The sequence below is a fragment of the Hylobates moloch genome, unplaced genomic scaffold, assembly GCF_009828535.3.
Source record: "Hylobates moloch isolate HMO894 unplaced genomic scaffold, HMol_V3 SCAFFOLD_15, whole genome shotgun sequence".
NCBI lineage: Eukaryota > Metazoa > Chordata > Mammalia > Primates > Hylobatidae > Hylobates > Hylobates moloch.
In genome coordinates this window covers 53730494-53748410 of record NW_026652290.1, presented here as the reverse complement: position 1 = coordinate 53748410, position 17917 = coordinate 53730494, and the positions used below count along the sequence as shown (strand labels likewise).

Sequence of the window (17917 nt, the reverse complement as noted above, 5' to 3'; positions counted from 1 at the left end):
CGGGGCACAGTGGCTCATTCCTATAATCCCAGCACTTTGGGAGGCTGAGGTGGGTGAATCACCTGAGGTTGGGAGTTCGAGACCAGCCTGACCAACATGGAGAAACCCCGTCTCTCTACTAAAAATACAAAAATTAGCTGGGCGTGGTGGCGCATGCCTGTAATCCCAGCTACTCAGGAGGCTGAGGCAGGAGAATCACTTGAACCCAGGAGGTGGAGGTTGCAGTGAGCTGAGATCGCACTGTGCCACTCCAGCCTGGGTGATAAGAGTGAAACCCTATCTCAAAAAAAAAAAAAAAAAAAAGAGAGAGAGACTCCAAAACTTTCAAGACTGCATTTATTTGTCTCTAGAAGGTAACCCTGGGCCTTTTCATTTTTCATACTTGTGGAAGTCTGAAACAGAGAAAAAATTCCATTATAAATAGTTAAAAATAAGAACAGTTTACAAAAGAAATACAATAAAGAAATATGCAAAAAATTAATTTCATTAGTAATCAAAGATGTTAAAATTTAAAGATACTACTTTTTTACCCATTAAGATTCCATATTTTAATAGAGCTCATTGCTAAGAATGTGATGGAATTAACACTCTTATTATACAGCCAGTGGTGTTATAAATTGGCACTATGCATCAAGTTATAGAATGACCTACCTGTGACTCAGCAGTTCTACTTCTGGGAATCTATCCTGCAAAAACAATACAAAATACAGAAAGGGCTAAACACATCGGTTATTTGTCACGTTTATGAGAACAAAAAACTGAAAACATAGTGGTCAACAGTAAGAAAATTGTCCCACCTAATGGGTCACATAAACATGCCAGTGATAGAAAAATCAAGAACAGGCAAACAACGTTATGTACCTGATGATAATTTTTTATTTTAGTTGCAAAGGAAAAGAAGTTGGAAGGATCTTAGTGTATTTCCATCAGTGGTTTTACTAATGTGGCAAGATCATTTTGTCTCTGCTCAATTTTCTGAAACTCTCAACTTGAAGAAAAAATAAACCCATGACTGAGAAATAAAGCCGCTCAAGTCATGGTCAGGCATTTTGGATACTGAAACCTATTAGGTATATCACTGTGGATGGTAAAGCACTGCAATCAAATGCTTTAACTTAGCCTTAAACATTTATCTATTTTCTAGTCCACCCTCCTTTACATTTCAAAGTTGAGTTTTGTTAGAACGAAAGTGGTTAAAAAGGACTTAACACTATCACCCACATCTCCCCAACCCCAACACTTCATTGACTTGCAGATATTGGGCAAGTTATTTCTGTTCCTTAGTTTCCTCACATGTAAAATAGATATAATTGTTTGTATAGCACAGGGTGGTTGTGAAAATTAAATAGGTTAATATGTATACACTGCCAGGAACAGTCTCTGACACAAAATAAGTATGAGTAGCTTTTTTTTTTTCTAACCTTGATCGAGTCTTTCCACTATACATGTGATCATAGTTCTTTTTATAGTTCAGACTTAGCTTTGGAAGCTTTATTTTTAAAATAAATTTTAATTTTTGTACATATTTAGAATTTTTTATGCTTAAGAGACAAATTCATATATATTTACCTGAAGGATTGAAGGATGACTATATCCTGCCTATAGTCTACTGCATTTTAGAACACTTGTTTTAGTTTGTTTTTAAGAGTTAGCTGGAAAATTTCAGAAATGTAATATTTAAGTATGAGAATAGAAAAACTTGCCAAAGTTTATAAATGTTGTCTTTATTGTCACAGCTCATTAAAAATTGGCTGTTGGTCTCATCTAAGCCAAAGAGTTTAAGGTCCAAGAAGAGGGTAGTCTGGAGAATAGAAATCCAGTTTGCTGCTTAATGTCTTTAAGAAGGCAGGCACACTCCAGTTGTTGGCGGTGTGGCTGCAGAATTTGACATATTATCCAATGTACATTCCTCCACCCACTGAGCCAGGCTTGGTGAGGGAGATGGGGGTAAACAGAAATCCTTGCTCACTCAGCTTTAGAGTTCAGTCCCTGTTCCTATGATAACCTGAAAAGCAAGGCTCACCTTTCCAAATCCCAGAGAACCACAAGCATAGGCACCATCACAGCACCAGCCCCTAAATCCCCAAAGTATAGAGAGCACAGTAAAATCCCAGGGCTATAAATGCAGTTGCCGGAGCAGCTTTTCCTCTGAGCCACTGCGCCCTTAGACCAGGGCAGCAAAACCCAACACCTTACCAGGTGAAATATGCTACTGTGGTGCAGGAAGGAGTGGGGAGGACTGGGACAAACCAGAAGGCACCCACCCCATTAAAAGGGAAACAACTTTGGAAAATGCTGGGCTGACTAATCTCATCAGAATATGCCCCATAGGCTATTGGTGAACCCCAGGGCAGATGACTGTGCTTCTCAAATAAAGCAAGACCCATCACTTACTGTGGTAGAAGTTTTACCATTGCATAGAGCCACTACCTGGGGCAATGTGAGATGGAAGACAGAAGAAAGAGGCTTCAGGGCTTTCCCAAGGTGCTAATGAATTCATCCCAACTAGCCAAACCATCTCATTTCAGAGCTTAAAATGCTATAGGAAGAAATGTCCCCAGTGACTAATTTCACAGATTACCACAACTTGGAACAGGGGTGGTAGGAGTCTACCATCCACACAGGCTTCTTTCTCTCAGAAACTCTTTCAAGGAACATTCCCATTACATGCCAGGGTTTGGAAGTATATACTGGCAGCATGCCAAGGCCCCCGTAACAGATACTATGTCTCTCCATATGTCCCTTTCCAAAGGCCCTCAAGCCCCAGCACTCTTGGCATCTCACTCCAAAATTGAGGGTGGTCTTTGTCTAGAGACATGGTCTCTACAGTGTCACTGGCAACTCTGAACAAAATTTAGAGCCATGCATAATATGAAATGCCAGAGCCATAACCACGGGTGGCAAATAGAAGGAATATACAATGGCAAGACAGCGAACACCCTGCCATCTAGCAATGCCAACCCCAATATGGCAAAAACCTACACTTTGAAGCTCTAATTTTAAACAGGCCTCTCCTGGACCTTGAAATTAATTTTTCTCCCTACCGACACCACATGCTGTGGCTTCACATGGCTCGCGGCCCTCTCTGTCTGCACGAATACTTGCCAATTCATTCCCCGAGTGAACCTGCTCTGGCCCCAGAAGTTAATCTCCATCTCTGTCATCAGCAGATTCTCATGTACTTCATTCCGGACTTTGCCTCCCAGGAATGTTGTTGATCTTGCACAACCTGCTCTGACCCCATCTCCAAATCCCCAAAATGCCTGTCCCTGCCACCACCAGGATTTCACTCCCTGGGTCCTCATCAAGGGCAGGGAAAAGGGTGCCACTCCTGCAAACTGAAGCTGGAGAGGGCCTGCCTCCCAAATCTTAAGCTCCTCTGGATATGATCATTTCTGTCCAATGAGCCACATTATCTGTCACTAGGTCTGTAGTCTGGACAGGATCCTGAAACCTTATGGAGTCACCCCTTCAGGAAAGCTGAGCTGAACCTTTATGAGGATCCTTTTGTCAAATAAAGGTCAGCCTGAGCATCACTTCCTTGGATGCTTTTTATCTTGAGGCCACCCTGGTTCCTGATTGTAAAATGCAAACTTTTTATCAAGTTAATAAAGGTGATATTGAATAATTGCTCAACTCACGTATAATTAAAGATCTCAGAGATAAATGTTAACAAAGAGAAAACTAGCCAGAAAGACGGCTGCACAGTAGGTTCTTCAAAGAAAATGCGAGGTCTTCTCCCTCCTAAACAATTCAGTACTAATGTCATTAGTTGGGTCACATTTAGGTAGTGAGAAGCCACAGTGACCCAAATGAGGTGGTATCAGAGCCCAAGCAGGGTGAGATGGCACCCACATATAGAGGCAGCCCAGCACAGGATATCAGAGACCCAGCAGATGAGGGGCATGTTCACACGGGGGTGTGGTCCAGTGCAAACATGGTAGAGCCCAATCAGGATGCGAACCGCAGCCCCATGAAAGGAGTGGAGGCCTGGCCTGGGGACTCAGAGCCCAAGCTGGGTAAGAAGTCCATGGAAAGGGGCAGTTCAACATGGAGTGGAGAAACCCGAGCTGAGTAGATCAGGCACTCGTCTGTGCAGGTAATTTAGTCAGAGTAGGGAGAGGAGGAATCCACATATGAGGGGACCTGCATGGAGTGTCAGAGCCAAGAAGGAGGTTTTCGTGGAGGTACAGCTTGCCATGAGTGTTAAAGTTCAAGGGGGTGAGGAGAACAGCCACGTGGTGAGGGGATGGCAACAGAAATGGGAGATGGGTTATACACAGGGGCATCCTCAGATAAGTGGCTGATTCAGGGCTGGGATAGAAAAGTACAAGATGAGCTTGGAACATCTTCTGCCAAAAAGGAAATGATCAAATAATTATGATGACATATCAAACAGAAAGGTTGTCAGCTTAAGGAGCTTTCGCTGGCCACAGTGAGGACAATTTGAGCAATAAAATAATAAAAAATGATAGTATATAATAATCCACTGAATTAAATAGAAAACCATGAGCTCATACTAATATAAAAATGTCTATACAAAAACAGCCAAAATGTTCTAAAATATTTAAGTGAACAGTTAAACTGTGGTACATCCACACCACAGATGACTAGTCAGCAAAAAGCAGAGGAACAGACCATTTATACAATGTGGATGATCTCAAGGGCATCATCTGAGTGGAAAAAGACCATCTCTAAAAGTCACATAATGTATGGTCCCATTTTTATAGCATTCTCAAGATAAATTATAGAGGTGGAGAACAGATTAGTAATGTCCAGAAGTTTGGAAGAATGGAGGGTTGGGAGCAGAGTGTGGGTGTGACCACAAAGGGGCAGCATGAAGGAGATCTTTGTGGTGATGGAACAGTTCTGCATCTGGATTGCAATGGTGATTCCATGAATCTACACGTGTGATAAAACAACATACAACTATGCATACATGGTACCGATGTCAGTTTCCTGGTTTTGATATTATACTATAGTTATGGAAGATGTAACCATTGAGGAAAACTGGGCTACGGATGCACAGCACTTTTCTGTACTATTTTTGCAACTTCCTGTGAATCTATAATTACTTCCAAATTACAAATTTGATAAATAAATATAGAATGTTTGATGAGTAATGAGATCTTTACATAGTTTCAAAGCACCTCCTCACAAAATACATATTAATTACAAAAGAAAAAGATTAAAGTGAAAGGCTTGGCAGTCACCACCTTAAGCAAGTGATCGAAGTGAATATCATTAGAAATAGAATAAATCAAAATCTACCCCATGTAATAGGATGCAATGAGTAGAAAACAGCATCACTTTTGTTATTCCTGCCAATGATGCATATCTGAATCTAATCGAAAGGAAACAGACAAATGCTGATCAAGACACGCTCTATAAAACAACTGGCCTGTAATCTGCAAACGTGTCATGGTTATAAGTCACAGAAGCACCAAGAAACTCTCCTTCCAGACTGAAGGAGCCACGGCAACTAAATGTAATTCATGATTCTCAGCTGAGTCTTTTCACTAGAAGAGACATTATTGAGACTACTGGTGAAACTTGAATGGGACCTGAGGATTGTATGGCAGTAACGCAACAACATTAATCCCCAGACTTAGTGGTTGCATTGTGGCTATGCAAGGGAATGTCCCGTTTGTAAGAAATGTACACTGAAGCCTTAGGGGTGATGGGACATCAGGTTGACCCTCAAATGTGCCAGGAAAAAAGTTCTTTGTACTGCACCTACAACATTTCTATAGGTTGACTATTGTTTCAGACTAATTTTTTTAATTTTAAAAATGAATGGCCGGGCACAATGGCTCACGGCTGTAATCCCAGCACTTTGGGAGGCTGAGGCGGGCAGATCATGAGGTCAGGAGTTTGGGTCCAGCCTGGCCAACATGGTGAAACCCCATCTCTACTAAAAATACAAAATTAGCTGGGTGTGGTGGTGTGAGCCAGCTACTCAGGAGGCTGAGGCAGGAGAGTTACTTGAACCCGGGAGGCGGAGGTTGCAGCGAGTCGAGATGGTGCCACTGCACTCCAGCCTGGTGACAGAGCAAGACTCTGTCTCAGGAAAAAAAAAAAAAAAAAAAAAGAATGATTTGAATGTGAAAGGATGAAAAATCCTTGACAAAACTGATGAAATACTAGAATGCTTCTGCAAAAAAATGGCACTCTTTACAATCAGGCCTCAGAAGTCATACTTGACAGAAGTGACATGCACTGTCTATAAAAATCTCAAACGTTGAGTCTTCCTTGGTTCATTCTACAAATTAGCACTCTTCCAATTAACAACAAACTTGGTTGGCTAAAAAGGCTAAATATTAAGTGTTTTATTCCCTTTTTTGAAGGAAATTCCAGTCAGAACATTTCTGGCTTTTACTAGGAAATGTCAGTCCCCACTCTAAATTAGTGTACTATATGCGGCTTATGCCCAGGATCAATTATCCTTGGAAAACAAGGACCTCCCATCATATGTACTTGCTACTAGTACTGCCACGCGCAGGCCTGCTCTGCTACTAGAGAGGCTCCTGTCCCAGCCCAGGTCCAACAGGACTGGCAGGAAGGTGTAGCCAGGTGGCTCACCACGACAGTGGCATGATACCTACCTGACAAGGATCAATGAGGATTAAGTGCAAGTAAGATTTTCACCTTGATACTAGCATTTACAGAAGCATTACTCTTCTTAGATAGTCAGGTTCGAGGTCTAGCCCAGGTAATTTCTTCACTTTTTTTTTTTTTTTTTGAGATGGTGTCTCACTCTGTCACCCAGGCTGGAATGCAGTGGCATAATCTCAGCTCACTGCAACTTCCCCTCCCGGATTCAAGCGATTCTCCTGCCTCAGCCTCCTGAGTAACTGGGACTACAGGTGCCTGCCACCACACCCGATTTTTAGTAGCAACAGGGTTTCACCACGTTGGCCGGGCTGGTCCCGAACTCCTGACCTCAGGTGATCCGCCCACCTCGGTCTCCCAAAGTGCTGGGATGACAATTGTGAGCCGCCACACCCGGCCCCACTCTTTTGTTGTTGTTGTTCTTAGTCATTCCATGTCAGCTCATGTAGTAGCAACAGGAATTCTGTCTCCTATGGGTTGTCTGGCCAGGGAAATCTTATATCTCAAGTGGTCAGAATATGAAAATCTAGACTGAGCATATGCACGAATGATTCCTTAGAACACATTAATCAAATCAGAAATGGAAGCCAAGGCTGCCCATCCCGCCGCTCTCCCCACTCCCTACCCTGCCCCTACCAGCCAGCAGGAAGCCTGTAGGACCTCAAATCAGAGCACAACATTGGCGAGAGCCAAGTGAGAAAACTCAAAACACTGGCTACAGAGCTGGAATACCTGCAGCTCATTACTGCTCACTAATCAATGCTGATTGCTCATGAGTCAAGAACAGTTGGTGTCTGTCCAAGTGACATGACAGGTATTATGCCAGATACTTTGCTGACATGATATCACTTGAAGTTAGTTATCTTATATACAAGGTAGGTACAATTATTATACTCATTGCTCAGATGGGGAAAGTGAGGATTAGAGGCATTCAGTAGCTTATGCAAGATTACAAAGCAAGTGGTAAAACCAGGGTTTAAACCTCAGCAATCTGTTCCCAGAGCCTACTCTCAACTGCTCCCCTAAACTGCCTCCCTGCAACCACCATTTGTGACTCCACAGCCCCCATTGTCCCTTATATCATACCATGCAACATGTTTGTTACAGCATGCTTACTTCACATTCCTATACACCTTTCTTATTTCAATAGTAATTGTGTTGCAGGGTAGGGTAGAGCAGGGCCCTCATTTATGAATACCAGTACACAGCAAGGGCAAAAAGTCCACTTCTGGACTTGGAGAAGCATGCTGCCACTTCCAGCTGTCTCTTTAGTTGACAAAGTAATAAGAAACAATAAACTCCTTTAGTTATTTCATTTAAAATGTTGTCTTACAACCAGCACCATCCCCCACCACACACACACACAAAAAGTATCACCAAGCATGCATCTTTATGTATGGCAAGCTACTTACTTCTTTTTCTGGAGACCACAGAGTCCAGAAAACCTTTTGATGGGTTAAATAGGATCATTTAAAAGATAAACGTAGGTCTGTATTGGGTGGTTCGGGGGTTAAATAGGATCATTTAAAAGATAAGCTTAGGTCTGTATTGGGTGGTTCTGGAGGAGTTTCCCCTTCCTCGGAGCTGCTTACCAGTTAATTTAGAAACAAAATAATCTCCCAAACTAGTAAACCCCACTGCCCCACCCAAAGGCTTTCATTAACTTATCTTGTTTTAATCATGTTTTAGCATGGAAAAATGACTCATATCTCAAAGCATACATTTTAAGGTTCTGATATCTGTATGGCTATTTAAGAAGGAATATTTTACCAGACTTCCGGTCGGGGAGATAATTTCAGTCGTAGACATCACATTCGCGACAAGTGTGTGCCGGCTCACCACTGCCACCATCTGCCCAAGGCCCTTCCTCTTCATTCTTCAAGCTGAAAGCGCAGCTGATATGTTGGGTGATGTTTCTTGATAGCTGTCTTGCCGAGGATATATGTGATTCAGAAGTGTTGTTACTATAGCTCTGTTCATCTGGGTCTTGTTTCTGGAAACCATATTTAGTTGTCAAACAGTATAATATGACAGAAAGATTTTGATGACTTAAACCAATATATTTCAAAGTTTTAACTGATGAAGTTTCATTTAAGTGATAAGGGCAATGCTTAAGTTATTATGAAGAGAAAAGTATTGTTCAATTGACCGTATTTTGTTCTCCTATAATCTTAAAATGTTATGCAATAGGTAACTGCATTAAAAATATTATGGCATGGAACAGATGGTATGTTTTATAATGAACAAAGCACTTCTGTTACACAATTAACATGCAAGAAAAAACTAAGGTAGCCACCTGCACCTGTCCAAACACTGTGACCATGCCAAAACCCAACCATCCAGTTTGGCCAACAGGGCAATCCATTCCTGCCATTGCAGAATGTAGCTTCCTAGCAGTCACCTGGTTAGGACTAATGGAGAAGAAAAAAATATTCAAAGGCACTATGATATACATGGAGATTTCTGCCCCAAATTTCTAGGATAATTGTTTCTTTTCTCTCTAGTATCTCTCCTTCTGATCCTAAACATGATCAAATTTCTACTTAGGAAAGACCTTCACTTGATTTAACAAATTTTCTGCCTTTTTTTTTTTTGGTGGGGGGTACAGGGAGTGTGTGTAGGGGGATGCGGTTCTTCTTTCCACTCTTGGACTTCTAGGTTTTTTTTTTTTTTGGGAGTCTTGCTCTGTTGCCTAGGCTGGAGTGCAGTGGCTCTATCTCAGCTCACTGCAAGCTCCGCCTCCTGGGTTCACGCCATTCTCCTGCCTTAGCCTCCCGAGTAGCTGGGACTACAGGTGCCCACCACCACACCTGACTAATTTTTTTGTATTTTTAGTAGAGATGGGGTTTCACCGTGTTAGCCAGGATGGTCTCGATCTCCTGACCCCGTGATCTGCACGCCTCGGCCTCCCAAAGTGCTGGGATTACAGGTGTGAGCCACCGTGCCTGGCGGGCTTCTAGGTTAAATGGACTTGAAGTTTGCCACTTTCCTCTGAATCTGCTTGGATTCCAGATATTTACCAATCATGCACTCTCAATCTCCTCCAAGTTGATGCCCAGCCCAATTCTCTATCACCTTTCAAGTGCTAAACATGGTGCTTCCCCCAGTCCTGGCCTTCTTCAGCCTCTCTATAACCTCTCATACTCCTCACTTTTAGTTTCCTAAGGTTCTCTCCTCCTCAACTTTATGACCCCATCTTGTTCCTCTACCTTCTTGCCACATTCTAATGATGATTCCTTCCTCCTACCAACAGAGTTGCTTAGGGCTCATTTCTAAGGCCTTTTCTCTCTTCTTATTTTGTCTCCCCAGATGACTGATTCATTTTCAGCCCGTCAATGTTTGCCTTTCCCTGGAACAAGTCCATAAAACCAGCCCACACTTTACTTTGCCTAATGGACACTTCTGAGCTATCCCACTCTCATAATGGTGGTGACACTATGACACGTCACAGTTTACAGGGCCATTTGTGTCATTCCTGCTGAATGGTTGCAAAACCCCATAAGACTGGTATCACCAGACCATTGCTGAGCTCTTCAGCTGGCCTCAGGGAGGGTCTCTCCTAAGAGAGGTCCCTTGGGGAAAAGAAATGCCTCTTCCTTCCTGTGTCCTGTCTGATGTGCATTCTACTGTAGGGAAACAACCAAAGTGCTTTTAGGAAAGCCCCTCCTATGTCCAGCTGTAGAAATCCTATCAAAGATTCAACAGTCAGGAGCTAGGTGCCCTGGACAGTGACCATAGGCAAGTATACATGATCAGGGACACAACTCCAAAGTTCACGTAGGTCTGAGTTCAAATCCCAGTCCCGACTTTTTTATAGCTGTATGGCCTTAACTATATTTTGGTTTCCTTCTCTGTCAAATAAGGGTCATAAAAATAGCTTAGAGGTTATAAACATTAACTAGAAAGTATACATATATCACTTGGCACAGTGTCTCATACATAGAAAAGGCCTAATAAATGGTGGCTATCATTATTCTAAAATCTTACACGTTTACCTTTGAGTCTTTGGCTCCTTCCAAAAGATCACTGAGAACCTGTATATATTCAGTTGCACCTTTAAGGATATCAACTTTGCTGGGCTTCCTGCTTTGGGGAAGAAATGGCACAAGTGCCTTCAATCTGGCAAAACCACGGTTGAGATTTTTTATCTAGAAAACAAAAAGGCACAGTAACACACAGAGAAGCCAATTTGTATAGACATCTCCCCAAGCTACAGAAGGGGGTTGTTTCCACAGCCTCCTTGTCTGAGTGGCAAATCTAAACAGGCATATGCCCCAAAGAGTCAGTGCTCCACCAGCAGTGCAGTTCATAGTAAAGGAAGAAGGAACAGCATAAACTTGGTACCGTGGGCAGATGGGCTGCAAGGTGTGTTCATGTTCATGCTGAACTCACTCCTCTTCCGTTGAGAGCATACCCACTATATCATAATGCAGAGGCAGTAGAGGAGTGGCTAAAATCTGAGTCAACTACACCCAGGTTTCAAATCCAGGTCTATCATTTACAAGAGTGTGTGGAATACTTCACATCACTAAGCCTCAGTTCATCTGCAAAGTGGAAAATATCTTAAAGTTTTTTCGGGGGTGTGATTAAGTGATATAACGTACACATAAGATACCTCACCCAAACCTGGCACATAGAAAGTCCTCAAGAAGTGGTATTGCTGCTGATGCATCAAATGTACAAATACTTGTCAACTCAAGCAGTGAGCCATCAGCTCTTCAATCTCTTTCCCCACTGAGTTAATAATATAGAGGCAAGGGTGAGAATCCAGAGAGTTGGTGAGACTGCAAAGGCTCCTCATGTTTTATTTTTCTCTCTTCTCCAGAGTCTAATCCCTGTCTCTGAAGGCCTATAATTCTGATGGTCATCCCCCTGGGAGACACAGGCCTTGGGAGAACTCCCACTATACCACAAAGCCAATACATATTGAGTGTATCCTACCCTGGAGCAAACCAGACAAGGAACATAGTTGGCCAATTCACAGGAGAATACAACAACCAGTCAGTGTATAAAAAGAATTTAATAATCAAAGAACTACAAACTAAAACAGAAATTAGATACCATTTTTCATGTATCAAGGTGGTAACATTTTTGTTTTATCATACCCAGGATCAGGGATAGCATGAAAAAGAGAACAATCCTAGACCTGTAAGAAGGGATAAAAATCAGTAAACCTATCTAGAAAGCAACTAGGCAACTTGTATCAAAAGCCATTCCATTGTATATGCCTTAAGTCTCGGTAATTTCACTTGTAGCATTTTATTCTAAGGAAACTATCAGACACGCACATAGAGTTACACAGATAGGTACCGGTAAAAAGCTACAAACAGCAAACATGCCTAACAGTAAGAGACTGAATACATTATGGTCCATTTTTGGACAGACTATGCAGTCAAAAACTATTCTCTGAAAGAATACTTAAGAATATAAGAAAATGCTTTTGATAACGTTAAGTGGAAAAAAATTACACAAATATGTACTGAATGACAATTTTGTAAAAGTTATATGTATATATATGAATACACAAAACTAGAAAAAGACTGGGTGGATATACACAAAAATGTTCACAGTAGTTATATCTGTGTTGTGTCCCTTAACCTCTTCACTCATTTCTGTCTTTTCCAAGTGTGCTAACCTTATCATTATAAAGAATAATAAAGCTCATTCGTGTTTTAGTGGATAAAACCAGGACTGATTCTCTGGAGAAGACAATTTCTTCCTAGTGGGAAGGACCACTTAAACTATTAGATCATAATCTCTTTGTAGGGCCACCAAATCAGATCACAGGGTTCTGTCCATCAAGAGTCTAGTACCGGTAAAAGTAGGAGACTTAGAGAAGTCTCCTACTCTCCTGTCGTCCTTTCTCCGCTTGCCCTCTCCCTGTAAAGCTCCTACTTGATTCACTGGGACATTTCTAAAAGGCCTGGGGTGCCTAGGAACAGCCCCCGGCGGAACTTCTCTCCCCAGTTCCAGTTCTGAACCTGCGCTCTGCTCCCTCTTCCACCCCTCACCCTTCCCTCTCCTGGATCCGCCTCTGCTGCAACCAAACCCGTAGACTGCAAACGCTAGGAAGGAGACCATGTCTCCCAAGTTTGGGGCTGAGTTTCGTCAGAGATAGTAAAATCTACCAGCAGGTGCCGCTCCAACCACGGCCCACAGGAGTTGCTGCGGCTCGACTGGGAAACAGTCACTTTATCTTGACAGAGTGGGAGTCTTGGGTGCACACTGGGACGTCGTGTTTCGTTACTTTAAAAAAGAAAAGTCACTTCCTTCAGGCTCCCCTTTCTCCTCACCCTCGTGTGTGCTTCGAGGCCGAGATGCAGAGAGCAAGAAAAAGGAGCGAAGGGGACCCCTGCCCGTCCCAAGCACCCACCAGCGCTTACGGTGTGAGATGAAAGCGCACCCCCTAGGCGCGAAGCTTTTAAAGCACCTGCCCAGGGAGACATTTTTGAAGTTGTCAGGGCCCCTCCTCTGTCCCCTCCCGGACCCGGGTCCTGCACAAATCCTGGAGGGTTAGCGGGCGAGGCGGCCACCGCAGCGGCCGCCAAAGAGCAGCTGTACGGAGGTGCAGAGGAAGGAGGCCACTGCCATTCTCCCGACAAGCTGGGGGCGCGGGAGGCCTCGGGAGCTCGAAGTCGCCTCAAGCGGGGGTGGGCCGTGAGCGGGCCCCCGGGTGTTGACCAGGTGTTTGGTGGTGAAGCAGGGAAGGGGGGAACGGGCGTCAACCCTGGGGACGCCTCACCCGCTCACGCTCCTTGGCGTTGGCCACACGCCGCCGCTCCAGCACCAACTGGAGGTTTTCGGTGGACGAGTAGCCGCCCGAGGGCAGCCGCTTGAGCCGGCAGACAGCGGCCAGCTGGGGCAGCGGCCCGAACTGCTCCCGCAACACGTCCTCCAGCACCTCGGCCTGCGGGGCGCCCAGGAGCGCGGGCGGCGCGGCGCGGGGATCTAGGGCGCCGGGCGCAGGTTCCATGGCGGGGCCGAGGCCGTTGAGGCCGGGCTTTCACCTGCGCACCTGGGGCCGCACGAGGCCCGGGCGGGGGCGGGGCGGGGGCGGGAGCTGGACCACCTGCACCCATTCCCCGGCTGCGTATTCCAATCCCAGCCTCCTCTCTGGAGGCTGCGTCCAGGCATCGCGTTGAACAAGCCGCACAGGTGTGACTTGGGAGAGCTGGAGCGCAGCACCGGCACACTGGAACCGCCGGGAGGGTGGTGGTGGTGTTTTTCTCAATCCCATGCCACGGTTCCAGTCCCCCAAATTCCCATTTAATCAGTCTGGGTTGGGGCCTGAGCTTCTGGATATGTGTATACAGAAAAATGTGATGGATATCCACAAAACTTTTTTTAAGAATTCGTTTTGAAATAAAAGTTGCGGGGAAAATGGCAAGAAGCGTGTCTAAGAGCTCCTGTATCCCCTTCGCCACGCTCTCTACTAAGTTTTCGCGTTTGCTCCATTGCCCTCTTTCTCGCTGTGAATATTCTCATTTTCATTATTCTTTTTCCATTCTATTTGAACTATTTTCTTTTTTCGCGGGTGGGGGGATACATCGCTTTATTCATTTTCCCCCTTTTCCACACAGACCTTTATTGTCAACACAGCCAAACACAGTTGTTACTTCAGAAAATGTGCTGGAAAATAGCGATCCCAAATTTGTTTAATAGTAGAGTACAATTTAGTACTTTAGAAATTATTAGCTACATCTTCTGTTTTGACTAGATTACTCATGAGAGTTTGTTTCTCTGGAGTTTATCAATATAACTGGAACATTCTGATCTTGCAACTGAAAATCAGACATGTTTCTGGAAGCCATCCGTAAAATCCTTCCTTCCAAGAATAGAAATACTTTTTTTTTTTTTTTTTTGGTCTGAGAAAATATTTTTTCTCCACTTTTGTTTTAGTTTCAGGGCTTTATGTGCAGGTTTGTCATGTGGGTAAATTGTGTGTCGCTAAGGTTTGGTGTACGAATGATCCCGTGGCCTAAGTAGTGATCCTAGTACCCAACAGGTATCCTTCCAACCTACGCCCGCCTCTTACTTCCCCCTCAAGCAGACCCCAATATCTATTGTTCCCATCTTTGTGTCCCTGTGTATTCAATGTTTAGCTCCCACTTACAAAGTGAGAACATGCAATGTTTGGTTTTCTGTTTCTGTGTTAGTTCCCTTACAATAATGACGTCTAGCTGCATCCATTGATCTATTCTTTTTTTAAAGTTTTTAAGTTGCAGACATGCTGTCATATCACCTCTAAATACTCCAGTGGGTATTCCCCCTAAACAAGGCCTCTCTTCCACATAACCACAACACAACCACTCAAACTGGGAAGTAAGCATTGGTACTGTGCTACCATACAATCCATGGACCCCATCCAAGTACCACCAGCTGTCTCGACAATGTCTTTTTGCCTTCCAGTTGGAATCCAATCTAGGAGTACAAGTTTTATTTTGTTGTCATATTTCTACTCTCCTTCATTCTGGACCATTTCCTCCATCTTGTCCTGTCTTCATGCCCTTGATAGTTTAAAAGAGTAGGGGCCTTTCATTCTGTAGTATGTCCCTCGACCTGGGGCTGTCCACTATTTGCTCATGTCCAGACCCCAGCCATGCCTTCATGGAGGGGATCCATATAAATGATGCTGGGCTCTTCTCAGTGCATCACATCAGGAAGTACATGAGGTTGATCTGCCCCACCACTGGTGATGTTAACCTTAATCGCCTGGTCAAGGTGGTGGTGTCAGGTTTTTTCACCATAAATTGATAAATATTTTGTGGGCCAGGCACAGTGGCTCACGCCTGTAATCCCAGCACTTTGGGAGGCTGAGGCGGGCGGATCACGAGGTCAGGAGATCGAGACCATCCTGGCTAACATGGTGAAACCCCGTCTCTACTAAAAAATACAAAAAAATTAGCCGGGCATGGTGGTGGGCACCTGTAGTCCCAGCTACTCAAGAGGCTGAGGCAGGAGAATGGTATGAATCTGGAAGGTGGAGCTTGCAGTGAGCCTAGATCTGCGCTACTGCACTCCAGCCTGGGCGACAGAGCAAGACTCCGTCTCAAAAAATAAAAATAAAAGAAAATATTTTGTGAGGAGATACTCCTTCTCATCCATTGTTGACTCCTACCTGAATCAACCAGCACCATGATTAGAGGCAAATGATTGGCATTCTACTGTGAAAAAGAGCTTTCCCTTCTTCCCATTTATTTATTCATTTTGTATTTATGTCAGCATGGGCTCATGAATTTCTGTTTTATTCACAGGATATAATTTATTTACATCATTATGTTAATGCTCAAATTGTCTCAGATTTGGCTTATGGGAGGCCCTCTAAGCTGGCTCCTCTGTCCTTTTCATATGACCCCCTCATTCTTTGTGCACTTTCTTACTTGTCCCAGGAAGGCTCTTCTTGAATTTTCCCAGCCCCAGCCCAGGGATCAGTCTATTCTTCTTTTAGTGGAAGTTAGGATTTAGAAACCAAGATCTGTGTGCTTGCTTGATCATTTCTTTTGGGATGTCATTGCTTCTAAGCACTTTTTGCAGATATGACACCTATGTAGGTAAGTACACATGCATATATTATAATATAATAATGCATATAATATCCTCTAATATAATATAATATAATGCATATAATAGCTATATCTGTGTATCTAAGTACATATATATTTAAAACCATGAGTTTACACTAATACCTCTAACTCCAACCCAACACCTCAGGTTCCCTCTAGTTTCCGTGCTTTCCTTTTTTGTAACTCCTCACCCCATATCTGCTTTTGTAACTCCCTTCTCCAACAATGAGAAGCTTGATTCACATTATCCTCAGTGTAATTACTTATTTGCTCAATCCCTGTACATAACCAATTTTCTAACCACATCAGCCACTTCTTAGGCCCCACCCTTCTTCAGCTCCCACTCTAACATTGCCTCCCAGGAAAGGTCAAAGGAAAGAAGGGGACACACCAAATGTTTGACTGAGGTTCCTTGAGCATGGCCTGGGAATGGGGAAGTATGACCTGCGCATCACATCCTCTATATAGCTTATTTCACAATAAACACAGGCCACTTTTGTAATTTAAAATATATTTTTAAGTAGGAAAATACTTTGTTTACGCTAAGTTCATTTGGTGTTGTCTGCTGGCAGGCAGATGGAAGGCAACAAGGGCCAAAAGCGTGGGAAAAAGCTTAAAATGGAGATAGCTTACCCATTTACTTAACTTTCCTTGAAAGCATCATAAAGGACATCGTTGATATTATTCTATTTTATTGCCAAACCTTGCAGTAAACAAGGTGGTGTACATTAGGAACCCAGTGTGAGCACACCAGATTTGATTCATTCACACCTGTGTTCTTCCATAAACTCCAACTCTTAACTTTCTGGCCTCTGGTCTGTTAGAGTCATACGTTATGTCATTGTCCTCAGGGAAAGCAATCACGTGAACTGACTTAAGCTAAAGTGTTACACCTGATAGTGACTTAGTGCTGATACTTTGCCATACACCCAATAATACAATGGCCTAATGAACAAAAACTTTCACTGTCCTCTAACAGTGTGAAAGGTGTAGGTCAGCTCTGCTCCTCAAGGTCATTTGGGGACTTAGGTTCCTTCCAAATTATTGTTCTTCCATCCCTTAGGGCCAACTCCCCTAGGGCATTGTCACCATTGGCATGGCTGAGGCTCGGTCGCCACCATATCTGGGTTCCAGGAGAAGGGCATGGAAGAGATCTTAAGGCCTGACCAGAGGTGGCACATGGGATTCAACTCACATGCCATTGGCAGGAATTCACACATGGCTACACACGGATGCAAGAAAGGGTGGGGAATGTAGTCTGACTGGGGAGCTATGTGCCTGGCTACAATTCTGTTCAATGGGGAGAACACATTTGGTTGACAACAGGAGTCTCTGTCCTAGCGCCCCTCCTCTGTGCTCCAGTAGTGCCCATAAGCCTCTGCGAGATCATTTATTTCTCTTATTTTGGCTCCTTGAAGGAGGATCACTGGCCACAGCATCTCCAGCACCTACGGAGTGCTGGCTTGACACACAGTAGACATTCAATAAACATTTGTTGAATGAGTGAGAAGGCAAATGAATGAATGATGCTTGCAATGAAGTAAAAAAGCTACTTTGACATGGGTAAAATAAGAATCCGCTTATTCAGGTAAAATCTTTCATGTTTTGCCACAACTGCTTGACCCTATAATATATATTTGTGAATAAATAAATAGATGAATGAAAAAGCTTACCTAAGCTTACATAGAAAGTAGGAAGATCTCTCTGCCATGGAAAATTGAAGGATAAGTATCCTCTTAGAT

General features: G+C 43.6%; 1 protein-coding gene across 1 annotated transcript; it reads right to left on the bottom strand.

The window, feature by feature from the left end:
- Positions 1–319: 319 nt before the first annotated feature.
- Positions 320–13588, bottom strand: FIGLA (folliculogenesis specific bHLH transcription factor). The gene is made up of 5 exons (XM_032178515.2): positions 13355–13588; positions 10608–10760; positions 8383–8605; positions 652–686; positions 320–392 (listed from the first exon to the last, which is right to left on the bottom strand). The coding sequence occupies exons 1-3, from the start codon at positions 13583–13585 to the stop codon at positions 8408–8410; spliced, it is 582 nt and encodes a 193-aa protein (XP_032034406.1). The 5' UTR covers positions 13586–13588; the 3' UTR covers positions 320–392; positions 652–686; positions 8383–8407.
- Positions 13589–17917: the final 4329 nt, after the last annotated feature.

What these genes read in the sequence shown, in the direction of transcription:
- FIGLA (XM_032178515.2), bottom strand. Translation starts at nt 13,585, where the DNA reads ATGGAACCTGCGCCCGGCGCCCTAGATCCCCGCGCCGCGCCGCCCGCG. An exon ending in ACGCCAAGGAGCGTGAGCGG is followed by an intron (nt 10,761 to 13,354) that starts GTGAGGCGTCCC and finishes TTTGTTTTCTAG; the next exon opens with ATAAAAAATCTCAACCGTGG. An exon ending in AAGGAGCCAAAGACTCAAAG is followed by an intron (nt 8,606 to 10,607) that starts GTAAACGTGTAA and finishes TATGGTTTCCAG; the next exon opens with AAACAAGACCCAGATGAACA.